Source organism: Cyanistes caeruleus, chromosome 10 (assembly GCF_971803275.1).
Source record: "Cyanistes caeruleus chromosome 10, bCyaCae1.hap1.1, whole genome shotgun sequence".
Taxonomy (NCBI): domain Eukaryota; kingdom Metazoa; phylum Chordata; class Aves; order Passeriformes; family Paridae; genus Cyanistes; species Cyanistes caeruleus.
The window spans coordinates 13196794-13210334 of NC_141710.1; the positions used below are offsets into that span (position 1 = coordinate 13196794).

Sequence of the window (13541 nt, forward strand, 5' to 3'; positions counted from 1 at the left end):
CACCATAATGGTCCCACAGTGGTCCCTTCCCCATAGAATCATAATGTTGGAAAAGACCTCCAACATCATGTTCAACCTTCATCTGCCTTGCTAAGCTGCATCTGGTCTCCTCTCATGGCAGAGATATTTTAAGCACCATTTCCCAGTGAGATTTAACAAAGTCCTGGGGTTCTCTTAGGGGGATTCTGGAAGTAAGTATGTTGACCTTGGTGTGGGACTGGAGCCACCTATGACAGCAGCTCCCTGCCACCATCCCTGCAGCAGTGGATGTCCGGGGCCAGAACCCCACTTCCTTGCCAGGATGCTCGCAGGCAGCTGCCTCTGGCCTCACCTCCAGTCCCTCTGAGGCTGGGTTATTTTTCAAAGTGCTCCAAGGACACGGGTTGTTGTTGCCGATAAGCAATGAGGGGCAGCTCCGCCCCAGCAGGAACAGCTTGTCCCTGGCTTCAGCTGACTTCCCATCTGCCCCAGAAAACACTGTCCCACCTCAACAAGCAGCATCCCTGCAAAACTGCCACAGGTTCAGCCACCATGCCCATGATGCCACACTCGGTAAGTGGTGCCCACACTGCTTGGGTACTCTGGGGGCTTGGGATGGGTGGGAGCCACTGTTGGCTCTGGTGAACAAAGCAAAATAGAGAAAAGGAAATTCCAAGCCCAGTGCTGCTCTCGAGCACTGGTGTGAATCCAGGAGAGCTCCACTGATGGGGGGTGTCTGTAGGTGGGCATTGCAGTGGGGTGGGCAATATCCCCATCACGAGGCAGCACTGGCATGTATCCCAACTAGGGAGGGACTGGCAGAGGTCTGGAGGCCACTGCTTCAGAAAGTGCTTCTGTGGGATGGGCACAGGCATTTGGTCAGGCTGAATATTTCCTTGTGGAAAAAGAAGTACCTGGCAGACAATTAGAAATACAAGTGGTGGAGCCCACTCCTATTGTCACTGAGCTCAGAGCAGCCCTGCAGGGTTGTTCCTATCACCCAGTGTGTGCAGCACAGCCCTGTGTTTCACATATTCTCCTGCCTCTGAGCCTGGCTTTGTGCCTGTGGACACATCTGAAGAGGGTACAGGTTCCCTCCAAGACTTCCACAGAGAGGGTGGGTGGGGGCACAGAGTAAAAACCCTGGGGAGACATCTGGGAGAGAAGTGCTCCCCATTCCTGCAAGGGGAGTGCTGGAGAGGTGCTGGCAGCAGGGGCTGGAGGGATGCATCATGGCCAGGGCAGCTGCCTTTGCCGGTGGTGTCTCAGAGGTTGATCCTGCTGCATTTCTGGCTGCACAAGCCCTTTCCCCAGCACTGCCTGCCTGGGGGTGCATGGGGTGAAGCTTGGTTCCTTCTCTAGTGCAGGCTGGTGATTTACATGTTGCTGGAGCTGGGGTCCCTGCTGGTGGGGGCACTGTCCCCATCCTGCCCCCCTACCTGCCAGTGCTATGACACCTCCAAAGTCTTCTGCTCAAACGAAAGAATGCGGGAGATCCCGGAGGGCCTGCCAGGAAGTGCCACCCACCTCTTCTTCGTGGAGACAGCCCTGAGCAGCATCCACAGCAGGGACTTGGGCTCCAGCACCATCCTCACCAAGCTGGTCTTCATCAATAACAACATCCAGGAGCTGGAGGCTGGTGCCTTTCAGGGGCTGCCCAGCCTTACTGAGCTGGAGGTGTCAGGCAGCCCCTTGCCAGCCGTCAGCCCTGGGGTGCTGGCAGGGCTGACCAGCCTCCGGAAGCTCTCCCTCAATGCCAACGCCATCCGCACCCTGCAGCCGGGGCTCTTCACTGCCTCTTGCCGCCTGCAGGACCTGAGCTTGTCAGGGAACAGGATTGAGGCACTGCCCCCTGGCATCTTCCGCCCCCTCCGGCGGCTCCAGACCCTGGACCTCTCACAGAATTTTCTGGCTGAGCTGCCAGATGGGCTGCTGGCCCCGCTTACCGCCCTCCGTGTCCTCAAGCTCAGTGACAACCTGCTGGCACAGGTGCCTCCCGGTGCTTTCAGGGCACTTGGCCAGCTGACTGAGCTCCACCTGGATGGCAATCATCTGGAGGAGCTGCCCTCCGGCATCTTCTCCGGGCTGGGGGAGCTGCGGCGGCTGCAGCTGCAGCACAATACCCTGGGCAGCCTGGCCCCTGACATCTTCACAGGTCTCCTCAACCTCACTGTCCTCAGCCTGGAGGGCAACAACCTGGCCACCGTGCCTGCCATCCTGTTCACTGGCACCCCTGGCCTCCTCCACCTCTCTCTGGCTCGTAACCAGCTGGAGACACTGCCCCAGGAGCTCTTTGCTAACCTGTCGGTGCTGGAAACCCTGGTGCTCTCACACAATGCCATGGATCACTTGCCCACGGGGGTTTTCCAGGGGCTGGCAGGGCTGACAGAGCTACAGCTGAGCCACAACAATCTCTCCAGCCTGCCGGCGAGGCTGCTGGCTGGGCTGCCCCTCCTCACCGCCCTGGTGCTGGACCACAACCGCCTGGCCCGCCTGCCCCCGGGCTTCTTCCATGCCAACGATGAACTGGTGCGTGTGGGGCTGTCCGACAACCCCTGGGTCTGTGACTGCCACCTCTCCTACCTCCTGCACTGGCTCCAGAGCTTTGCTGAGCCCCTCATCCATGGCCAAGCCTTCTGCTCCAATCCAAGTGCTCTCCGGGGCCAGGCCCTGCTGGAGGTGTCCCGCGGGCAGCTGGAGTGCCCAGGAGCACACGGTGTCCCCCCGGAGGAAGGCTGGGACACAGATGCTGCGGGGCAGTGCACTTACACCAACCCCGAGGGCACTGTAAGCGTGGCCTGCAATGCCACAGCCTGTCATCGGCTCAGCCTTCGCCTCCCTCCTCCTGGGCAGGAGCAGGGCTTGGGGCCGGGATACCGGGGTGCCTGGGTGCTGCGCTCCCGCTGTGGCACGCTGCAGGTCAGTGTCCTTGTCACAGCACAGAGCAGGAACGAGCCCACATCACCAGCTCTCCCCTCGGCACCCTAGAGCTTGGGCAGGCGTTTGCTTCTGCTCCGGCAGCCTCTGAACCAGCCTGGGAAACAAAGCAGCTCTCTGTCTTGCTCTGCTACCGCTGCCATGGTCACCAGCTGTCACCGAGCTCCCTGCAACAGCTGGCCTGGTGGTATTTATCCTCACAGCTATGTGTTTCCTCTGTGTTTCAAATATAATTAAAATTTATCTAGTATTTCTGTGCTGCTAGTTCTTATGGCAGAGAGAGGAATCATTCTGTTCCCCCACCACTGTCTGTGCATCTGGGAGGGGCAGTGGAGGTCACTGTGGTACACCGGGATCTTGTCAGGAGCTGTGCATGCTGTGGCATAGGCACAGGTGCCTGGTGGTGAGTAGGTGCCACTCTGGCAAGCTCACGGTGTGCTCACGTCTGCCCCTGCAGCCACCTTCCCTCGGCACTGCAGAGGGAAGAGAGGCCCAGCTGCAGCCTGGAAAAACCTCAGGACACAGATTTGTGCTGTCCAAGAGAGGTGTGGGTGAGTGCTGCTGAGTGCCCAGCAAGGGGCTTGAGCCAGCCCAGATGTGCACAGGCAGGTCCCCTCTGACCCTGCCAGGGCCTGGCCTGCAGCCCTGCAGCCTGAAAATGGAGTGAGCCAAGTTTCACCTAAACAAGAGGAAGAGCTTTGTTGTGAGGGTGAGCGGAACAGGTTGCCCAGCGAGGCTGTAGTCTCCTCTGAAAATACTTGAAAGCCATCTGAACAGAGCCATGAGTACCCTGGGAGCCCTACTTCAGCAGGGAGGTTGGACTAGGTCCCTTCCACTGGTCCCTTCCAACCTCTCCCATCCCCGGATTCTGATCCTGCGACCTGTGGAGATGAGGCACAAAGTCCCACCCAGGGGTGACAGGTAAGGTGTGTGCTCCCCTGGGAGCACACACGGGGGTGTCCGTGCCAGAGTGTCCCTGTGCCTGTCCGTGCCCGTGAGTGTCCCCGAGTGTCCCCGAGTGTCCCCGAGCCTGGGCCGTGCCTGGCGGTGCTGCGGCACCATCTCGTGGCCATCGGGACATGGCTGTGTACGACCTTGATATTGGAAAGGGGTAAGGCTGTTGAAAATGTGCGGTAGTTTTTAAATTTGCCAGGAAAAGTGCAATGAAACGCAGCAAGCAGAATCTGAGTTTTATAGGAGCAGGTGCAAAGGGAAGTTTGAATGCAATCCGTTCAATAACCCATTGGGAAGCAATGGATATCCTGTCAGTTTGCCTCAAAATGAGCATCCCACAGGATACCCTGCACTGGCCAGGAGCTCTGGGTGTCACCATGGGAGGGTCTTTTGCTTGCACTGGGGTGCAGCACACAATACTAGGGCCAGCAAGGTGTGGAGATGTGAGGCTGAGCACAGAGCCTGGGTGCTGTATTTGTCGAGCCACAGAGGTTTCACTGTTTAAAAGCATTAAAAATTACTTCAGAACTGCACTTTTAGCTACATAAGGCAAATCCTGAGGAATGAAACAGCTGTCTGTTGTGTCGATGGGGGTGGTGTTTGTGAAACCGATGAGTTACCCTGGTGGAGATATGGGACCACAGAAACAGACCATGGCCTGCAAACAGGCTGGAGATCTTCAGCTTTCCCTGGATGTGACGAGTCAAGTGGTGCCAGCAGATAACGCCTGGGGAGTACGTGACTGCGTCCCCTCCAAGGGGTTTCTGCTGTGGCCTCCTGCACTGGGGGCACAGCTCCTCTCCTGGGTCCCGGCTGTCCCTTATCTCCCCGCACAGACCTGTGTCCTGACCTCATGTGAAGCTGAGCCCCGTGCCTGGGACGTGGATAAAGAGCTGGCCAGGTGATGAGACCCCCATCCGGTGTCTTCACTCCTGGCTTGGCATGGCTTGCTCCGCTGGCTGAACTCATTTGCAAGCGCTCAGCCAAGTAAGTGATGCAAAATGATTTTTTTAGCTCTTTAAAGTGTGCTGGGAGGGGTGGTGTGGAGGGCTGATTGTTTCCTTGCAGCAAGGATCAGGGGAGGCTTCAGTGCCATGAGCTGGGACCATCTCTCCATGACTCCGCCTGGCTGGAGTAGGGGACAAGCACGAGACCACAGTGAGAGATTTAAAAGGGCTTTGTGGTTCAAAACTGTCTATTTTCATCCCCACCCACTCAGATGTTTCCACATTTCACCCACTGCACTGCCCCTGTGGCAGAAGTGAAGCAGGAACTTCTACAGCCACAGCCCCAGCTCCGCCGCCCGAGTCTCCCTGGGGAGAGGATGGGCAGGGATCAAAAGTGGCTTCTGCCCTGGGAGCCCTGGGGGGCAGCTTGCACAACCGAGGTCACCTCCCATCCATTTCTCTTCAAACCACGTGGCTTTCAGTCTCCTGTATTTGCTGACGTCTCAACATTCTTTAAAAAATAACTTTTCATAGCAAATTTACCTTCCCAGAATAAGTTTTTTTGCATGGTTAGCTTTGATGGTCACCCAAGAAGAAACCCATACCTCTTTTCCCTGCTCCCACCCAGGGCTGTGAATTAAAAGCTGGAAATATGGTCCCAGTGAGGTGCTCATGGCAGTTAAACCCCAGTTAATGTGTTAGCTGAGTGTTTCCAAATGTTTCCATGGGAGAAATGGGCTTTACTAGTAGGTGTGCATCAGTGATTTCACTTCCTACCTGCAAGGTCAGAGCCCCAAATGTTAGGTGTTAAAGTGTTCATCTGTGGACATTCCGAGGTTTTAATGAGCCTTGCTGTAAAGCTTGGTTGCTGTTCACAGGTTAACTATTACTGTCTGTCAGAGCTGTATAAACAAGGCCAAAATATGGTGCAATTATCAAGAATCCTGAAAAAAAAGATGCTTAGAAACCATGCTTTAATTCAGCCCCCTGAACTGAGGGAAGCAGCAATGAAATAGCAAGTCTACCCAGCACAGGGTGGAAATTCTAAGCACACAAGGTCCTCTGGTCTTGGCTGGCTCCTGGGAGCCTTGCTGATCCCTCATTAGCAAATGCAGGGCTGACTGCTTCTGTTGTTGCATGAATGGGCTGTTGCCCTGCTGACTAACTGGACCCACTGGGGCAGCACTAATGGGCAGCAGCACTTTGCCTTCTTCGCCCAGGCAGACTGAGCCTACAGCTCAAACACGTGAGAAGAGGGGCCAGAGAACTGACTGTCCAGCCCTTGTCCCTCCTGGAGCATCTCCCAGTGCAAGCCATGAGCTGGCTTGCTTTCCCTCTCCATCCCTTGGTACCAACAGCAGTGAACTTGTGTCAATGCAGCATGTTTGCTTGTCCAGTCCCTCTCTTTCTCATGAAATGAGTCATGGTATGTGAATAGAAGAGTCCTGAGAGCTGAACAACAGTGTGATACCACAGTTCATGAGCTGTGTACAGAGATTTCTTGTTCTTCATAACTGATTTTCGAAGCTTTTTTTTCCAGGACAATGTACCAGCATATCCTTTTCCTTTTCCTCCTCTCCTTCAGTCCCTATAAATGCCAAGATCAAATCTTGGGTGAAGATCCATATGAAATGCCCAAAGACTACCAGGAGGTCTACAGAGGAACAAAAAATGATGTCAAAGAGATCCCAAAGATTGCAAAGCCCTTTGTTTCTGAGATGATCTTTGTGCAAACCAGCATCACTGCTATCAGGAAAAGTGCCTTCAGGTACATGCCCAACCTAACCAAGATTTTGTTCATTGGCAACAAGATCAAGACTGTTGAACCTGGATCCTTTGATAACCTGGACAAGTTGAGGGAATTGGACATCTCTGGTGCCTCATTAGAAAAACTATCTGTGGGCACTTTCCAAAACCTCCCAAGTTTACGGAGGCTGGAGCTGAGAGACAGCCAGCTCAGATCCATCCCCAAAGGCCTCTTTGATGGGCTGGAAAGTTTGGGAGAGCTCTCCCTGCACATCAATGCAATCCCTTCTCTTCCAGAAGGCATTTTTGATTCTCTTGTCAATCTAACTTTTTTGGACCTGTCTAGAAACAGGATCACAGCTCTTCCTGGGAATGCCTTTAGCAAACTCACCCAGCTGCAAGTCCTCCGGCTGTATGAGAATGAGTTGCAGGACCTCCAAGAGGGACTGCTGGACAGTCAGCTGGAGCTGCTGGAGCTCAGCCTCCAGAGGAACAGGCTCAGGGCACTGCCACCCATGCTTCTGAGGAGCCTGCATCACCTGGAGAAACTCTTCTTGGACAACAACCTCATCAGGGTTCTCCCAGCTCAGGGCTTTTTTGGTTTAAACAAACTGAAGTTGCTGACTCTGGGCTCAAACCATATTATGGAGCTCCCCTGCTGCCTTTTTGACACCATGCCACACTTGCGGGAGCTGGATCTGGGCAGGAACAGTTTGGCCACACTTCCAGATGGCGTCTTTGTCAATCTCACATCCCTTGGCAAGCTCATCTTGTCCCACAACCAGCTATCTGCCCTGCCAAGAGGAGTCTTCACAGGGCTCAGCAAGCTCTTGGACCTCCAGCTGGACACAAATCAGCTCTCTGCTCTGGATGAAGAGGTCTTTGCTTCTCTCCCAAATCTGAAAACCCTCAACCTTCGAAAGAATCAGCTGGAGAGTGTTCCCCAAGGGCTCCTAGACCCTCTGAAGAAGCTCAGCTCAGTGTATCTGAGTGGTAACCCATGGAGATGTGACTGCAACCTCTGCTACCTGCACCGCTGGATCCTGCACAACAGGGAGAAGGTCAAATTGTCCACCCAAGTCTCCTGCAAGAGCCCACCCCACCTGGCAGGGCAAGAAGTAACATTGCTGAGGGATGAACACCTGATTTGCCCAGGCACTCTGCCCTTTAACTCCACACCATCACAAAGGACAGCAACGTTCCTGTCACATGGAGCCACGTCCACAGCAGCACCAACCATGCTGTCATTGGCATCCTTTCCCATCAGGACACTGCCAACCACTCTTTCACCTGTGGTCACCTCTGCTGTGTTGCCAACCATGCCAATGGAAGTTGCCTTCACCACTCTGTCACCAATCAAGCCACCTAAGGCCTTTGTCACCACCCCACCACCAGCTGTGCTGCAGAAGACCTTCGGTGCCAGCCAATCAATAACCAATAAGCCCAAGGCCTCCATCACCATGCCATCAACAACCAGTGTGCCCAGGTCCTTCATCACCACACCATCACCAACTGTGCTACCAAAAGCCTTCATCAGCACCTCATCTCCAGCTGTGCTGCCAGAGACCTCCACTGCCACACCATCACCATCAGCTGAGATGCCCAAGGCTTCCATCACCACTCCATCATCAGCTATTTCAACTTCAGCCATTGTAAGGCTACAGTCTCCTGGGGCCGCTCTAGCTGCTGCCACCACACAGGTGCCAACAAGCCCACTGGCAGCCACCACCAGACAAGAGCCTCCTGCTCTCTCAGTGCCCAGGGAGAAGCCAGCCACCATCCCACAGGGAACACCCATAGCCCCCCTTGTCTCAGCTTCCTCCGTGGCACTCTGGCCATCCCCCAGGACTGCTGCTCTGGGCACAGTCCCACTGGCCTCATATTCGCCAACGCACCGTGCTCCTGCACCAGGCAGGGAATGGGCCTATTCCACCACGTGTGACCTGTCCACAGCTGGTGCCCAGCCCACCCCCACTGCCCCCCAACACGCTCCTGCTCCGGCAGGCACTGTCCTGCTCCCAACACCTCCCGTCCCCAAACTATCAGACAGCACGAGCCCCTGCCCAGCCTCTCCACCCCTGGTCCCCAGCAGCCATCGTGCCTGGGGATCACCCCTATGGGCCAGCCCATGGCAGTGCCAGGTGTCCCTGGCCTTGGGGGTGGCCGTGCTGGCACTGCAGGCAGCCTGCACACTGCTGGGGGGGGTGGTCGCCCTTCTTCTTCACCAGGACACCCGCCACCACCCCGGGCCACCTGTGCGGCTGCTGAGCCTTCAGGCGCTGGCTGCTCCGGGGACCCCTGAGCCAGCCCCGGCACCACCTTGAGCTTCGCTGTCCCTGTATGACCTGGGCTGTGCCAGTTGTCCTCCTTTTGGGTGTGCAGCCGTGCTGGCCGCAGGGTGCGCTGTCCCTGGGATGGGGTCCCGGCAGCCAGGCCGATCCCAGTGCAGGGGCTCCCCGCAGCCGGGCTGGTTTGGGATGACTCCTGGCGATGCTGGGAGCCTGCAAGCCTATGCGCGGTGTCCCTGCCTGACGGCCCTTCTGCCAAGGGACACTAGATGGCATCCCGACACCGGCAGTGGCTGCCACCGCCTGACCGCGGCCACCGAAACGCCGGAGCCCCCGCACCGCGGACATGGCCGCTTCTTGGCCATGGTCAGGAGACCCTACCCGAATCTCCTCCCATCCCTGGAAGATGCTCGCAGACCTTGGGGAAAGATATCACAAGACTTCCTGCCCTGCACCCCGTTCTCTTCTCTGTGCCGCGTTACAGGATGTGGCAGTGTCTGTGCCACCATCATACACAGATCTCTTCCCCTCTCCCTCTCCCTTTCCTCCTCCCTGATATTAAAGCCTCCTCTGCATGTCTGATGGGCTGGTGAAAAGACTGTTTTCATCCTGGGGCTTTTCTTGTCATGCCCTGCTGTGGGGGATTCCTGTTGTTGCTGGAGTGTGGGGTCTGCACTGAGTGCTGGGGTAGGACCAGGGCCGACCCTCCACAGACTCTGGCACTGTGAGACAATAGATAAGCTTTTCTTCCCACTCCTAAATCTCATGTCCCCCAAAACCCCCTTGTGGTGCTGCCCAGCCCCTCTGGAAGAGTGATGTTTCAGCATGGCTGGCCGTGTGCTTCTTTACCATGAGCTGGCCTGGTGCTGAGCCCTGGCTGCAGGATGGGAACAGGTCTCTTGGGAAACTCGGGAGGAAGGGTTGATGAGAGCCTTCACCTCGGCAGTCCTGGGCTCCTGCCAGGCCCAGGGAAGTGCCAAACTTAAACAAAAGTGGCTGTTCCTCTGTGGTTTCTGCCGTCACAGAAAGTGTTGAAATCTTTCCTGGGAAGCTTTATTCCAGGAGAGCTTGAGCCGATGAACACAGGGGTTGTTCCCTTGATTCAGGTCTCTAGGTACCTTTTTTTTTGCTTTAGCTTCAGTGTTGATTTTGCCCTGTGCATGGTAAGCTGCTCCCAAATTTGTTCCCAGTTTCTGCAGGGTTGCAGGTGTCTGTCTTCAACTCCTTGCCATTGCTGCTGGTGCCTGCTCCGTCTTGTCCTGCCTTGGGCTGCCCTTCCCCGGTTGTGTGGCGTGGGAGCTGCCTGGCATGGAGGTGTCCAGGGAAAGAGTCCCAGAAAAGCAATAGTCTGGGCATGTGTGTTTCACAAGAAAAAGTGGAAAAGCAACTCAGAAACCTCCTGGCCAGTGAGCCCTGAGCACCCCAGTTCCCCTGCCTGGTGCAAGAGCAGGGGAGGGGGAAGGGGCTTTGTGCCAGACTGCATGCCTGCAGCTATGCATTAGGGACCTGGATATACATCCTCGCTGAGAACCTGTGCAGTGTTACAGGCCCTTCAGCTGCTCCTTGATGTGCTGCTGACGGCTGTGAAATAGGGGAGGCGAGCGTGGGGCAGCACATCTGGGCGGGATGGAGCGAGCAGCTCCGGGGCCAGGGCTGGCACAGCAGGTAATGAGATACAGATGAGGGGGAGGGAGTGTTTTTTCTGGCAATCCAGATGGACTCGGTTTAATACTTGATTTAGAGGGTTTGAAAGCGGGGCCCGGCTGCTGGGGAACAGACCCCAAGCACTTCCCAAGGTGGTGGTGGGGGGGTCTCTGCTGGCTTTTCAGATATTTAATGGCCCAGCACAGTCTAAACAGGGAAGTACTTCGGGGTGAGATTAGCACAACATAATCACATCTTAAAAGGTCTTCAGAGACACAAGGCACGTCCGCTCTCATATTAATTACTGGTTATTAATAAAGCTGGGGTCAGGCAAGAGGTGTTCACTCTGGAGCATGCTGGTTCCCTCTTTGCAGTATCTGAATGCAACCCAAAGCCCTGCAGCCTCCACCTGTGCTCATCCGGCTCTGGAAGCCAAATGGCTGACATTCCTACAGCTGCTTTTAAAACTAATTTGCCCCATAATACCCCGAAAAGGCCACATCTCTCTAAGTGGCCAGAACACCTCTAAGTGCTTCAGAGTGCTGTAAAATAATAACAGCCAAGGGTGTTCTCAGCACGGGAATTTCCTGCTATGATCGATTTGTAATTTGCAATGAAAATACAGTGTGCATGTTCCCAGGGCCAGGCTGGTGCAGCTGGCTCACAGGCAAGAGTCAGCTCCCTCCACCACTTCAGGGGCCAGCCCTTGGAGGGTTACGGCTGGGCTGGGAGGAATTAGCAGCTGTTCCCATTTGCCCCTGTTGGCCCCAGTGTACTCCAGGAGGGAAGGAGCTTAGAGGGATGCAGGGCGTCCTGGGGGCGATGTGCCTGAGCAGCCTGTGGGGCAGCACCCTGGGGTTTCCTGCTTGCTGAGCAAGAGCTGCCAGAGAGCACATGGAGATGGGGCAGAGCTTGGGCATCTGCACCAGGGAGATCAGTGTTTGCTGATTCAGGGCTACAGCTCGCTGCAATGAAGGTGTGTGGCTGGGGCAGGTGCTGTGGAGTGCAGAGTCCCTGGCACACCTTCTCCACTCTGGGCTGTGGGCAGCCCAGGCATCCCTTTGCAGCACACCACTGCACTGGGTAGTGGTCAGCAGTTTTTAACCTGTGAATTTCTCTGGTTTCTCTGAACTCAGGTAAGATCCACAGCACCATGTGGTGATGAGTGCCCAGGATTGCCCATGCACTGAACGAGGCATCATCTCACTTTGCTCTTCCTCTGCTTGCTGCTCCTTGCACAGGATGCCCCTGGTTCTTGTTTTGGAAAAAAACCAGTTGAGTATCCCCATGTGGCATCTCCAGGCTGCTCATGACACTCTACACCTCTTCCCAGTTGCTGTGACTGCCTGACATCCTCACAGCCTCAGGTGACCAACAGTCAGAAGCAGAGACAGGAGACATTCATGTGCGTCCTTGAGTGGTGCTGGGACCAGGGGACTCCAGCATGGCCTGGGAGTCCTGCAGCTGCTGCTGGCTCTCTCCCTGCCCTGTGCAGGTGAGACGTGGCTCCCACAGGACTGTCACATGCTGCAGCACTGACCTGTAACCCTCTGCATGTCAGCCCTGCCAGCAGCCACCCATGCTGTGGGTGTGGTGGCCCGTCCCTGCCACCTGCTTCAGTTCCCTTTCCTGTCCCTGGGGAATGGGCAGGAAGGGGGCTCACAAGCAAAACTCTTTCTTGTGGCTCATGGGGAGGGGGGCAATGAACACCTGCGTGAGGGGGATTTGCACTATAACCCACACGAGGAGCAAGCCTGGGCTATGGTGGGCAAGTCTCACTGCTGGCTTGTGATGGGATCCCAGCTCGTGGCCACGCTGCCACACTCAGCATCCCTCCGCACACAGTACCCATCCAGCCACGTCAGGCTGCCTCTTGCAGGAAGCCCAGTGAGACACATGGGGCAAGAGCTGAACTGGGACATTCCTTCATTGCTTTGCCCTTGGCATCTCCCAACCCTACTGCAGCAGGGGCCTGACTTCCCCAGGGGCAGCAAGAGGACACACAGCAGGAGGGATGAGGCTCAAGCAGATGTGGGGCTGACACCCCTGGCATTCTCATCCTGTCTGCCTCATGCCTTGGGCTGTCCAGGCTTTTATTCAGGGTTTGGGCAGAGCATGAGAGCAAGGGCAAGAAAAACAAGCTGTTGCATCCTCCCTTGGGCAGCGAGAGAGCCCGGAGGGGCGGAAGTTCCTGTTTGTTTAAGGTGCAAACAAGTGCTGTTAATCTGCTGCCTGTTTGTATTTCTTTAGAGCTCCTGAGTGTGGGGGGAGCGGAGCTGGGGTCTCCCCTTTGTGCGGGGGCAGGGTCAGGCTATTGGAAGTGGAGGTGAGAAAACACAGAGGGGCAGCTGGAACCTGCTTTGGGAGGGAAAGATTTTTTTCGGCTATTTATGATAATTAGTGGGAAACGTTCCTCAAGCGTTTCAGATGATTCTGTAATGAAGTTGGGTCGAATGTTTCCACTTTGTTCCCCTGGAACCATTAAAAATCCCCCTTCTTTGGCTGCCTTAATTCAGTGCTGAAAAGGCACAATGGCATAAAAGTGGCTCTGGGCAGGGCGGCACGCCTCCCGCCCCTCCAGATAGAGCCCTTCAGAGCCCAGATTTTCTGGGTTATAAACCTCAGCACTTGTAATATTTGTGCAGAAGCTGCTGTGGATCCTGTGTCCAGAGCTCCTTCGCATCCCTGCTGCCAGTCTGTGTGTGAGCACCACTGAGATTGGTGTGCCCAGAGGGAGCAAAGGCCAGCACAAGCACAGCAGAGTGACAAAGGGCAGGCACAGACAGAGATGCCGTCCCTCCACTGTTACAGAAAAGCTGTTTTCTGCCCGTGGTTGTGCTGGGAGTTTGCTGGGGTGAAATGCTGCACTGGGACAGGATCAGGCTCCATTCAGGGGAAAATGTGGGGGTCCAGCCCAAAGGAAAGTCCTGCTGAGCCAGTGCTATTCTAGGCCAGATCCTGCCCTGCCTGCTGGGCCAGGCAGCACCCAGGCACCAGCACAGAGCAAGGGGCCTGAAATCCAGCCATGACCCTCCAGGTGAATCAT

The 13541-nt window shown here is 55.8% G+C and overlaps 2 protein-coding genes across 3 annotated transcripts; both read left to right on the top strand.

The window, feature by feature from the left end:
- The first annotated feature begins 346 nt into the window (after positions 1–346).
- LOC111933616 (uncharacterized) lies at positions 347–3166 on the top strand. Its single transcript, XM_086843614.1, has 2 exons — positions 347–552; positions 1342–3166. Exons 1-2 carry the CDS (start codon positions 403–405, stop codon positions 2965–2967), a joined length of 1776 nt encoding a protein of 591 aa, XP_086699740.1. The 5' UTR covers positions 347–402; the 3' UTR covers positions 2968–3166.
- Positions 512–9433, top strand: LOC111933615 (uncharacterized). 2 transcript variants are annotated; one of them, XM_086843613.1, is made up of 3 exons: positions 512–552; positions 4707–4857; positions 6358–9433. In XM_086843613.1, the coding sequence occupies exons 2-3, from the start codon at positions 4775–4777 to the stop codon at positions 8885–8887; spliced, it is 2613 nt and encodes an 870-aa protein (XP_086699739.1). In that variant the 5' UTR covers positions 512–552; positions 4707–4774; the 3' UTR covers positions 8888–9433. The 2 variants fall into 2 exon arrangements, with proteins under 2 accessions (XP_086699739.1, XP_023789048.2); XM_023933280.2 differs by lacking the exon at positions 512–552 and having other exon boundaries at positions 3151–4857; positions 6403–9433.
- Positions 9434–13541: the final 4108 nt, after the last annotated feature.

What these genes read in the sequence shown, in the direction of transcription:
- LOC111933615 (XM_086843613.1), top strand. Translation starts at nt 4,775, where the DNA reads ATGAGACCCCCATCCGGTGTCTTCACTCCTGGCTTGGCATGGCTTGCT. An exon ending in ATTTGCAAGCGCTCAGCCAA is followed by an intron (nt 4,858 to 6,357) that starts GTAAGTGATGCA and finishes TTTTTTTTCCAG; the next exon opens with GACAATGTACCAGCATATCC.
- LOC111933616 (XM_086843614.1), top strand. Translation starts at nt 403, where the DNA reads ATGAGGGGCAGCTCCGCCCCAGCAGGAACAGCTTGTCCCTGGCTTCAG. An exon ending in TGCCCATGATGCCACACTCG is followed by an intron (nt 553 to 1,341) that starts GTAAGTGGTGCC and finishes TTCCTTCTCTAG; the next exon opens with TGCAGGCTGGTGATTTACAT.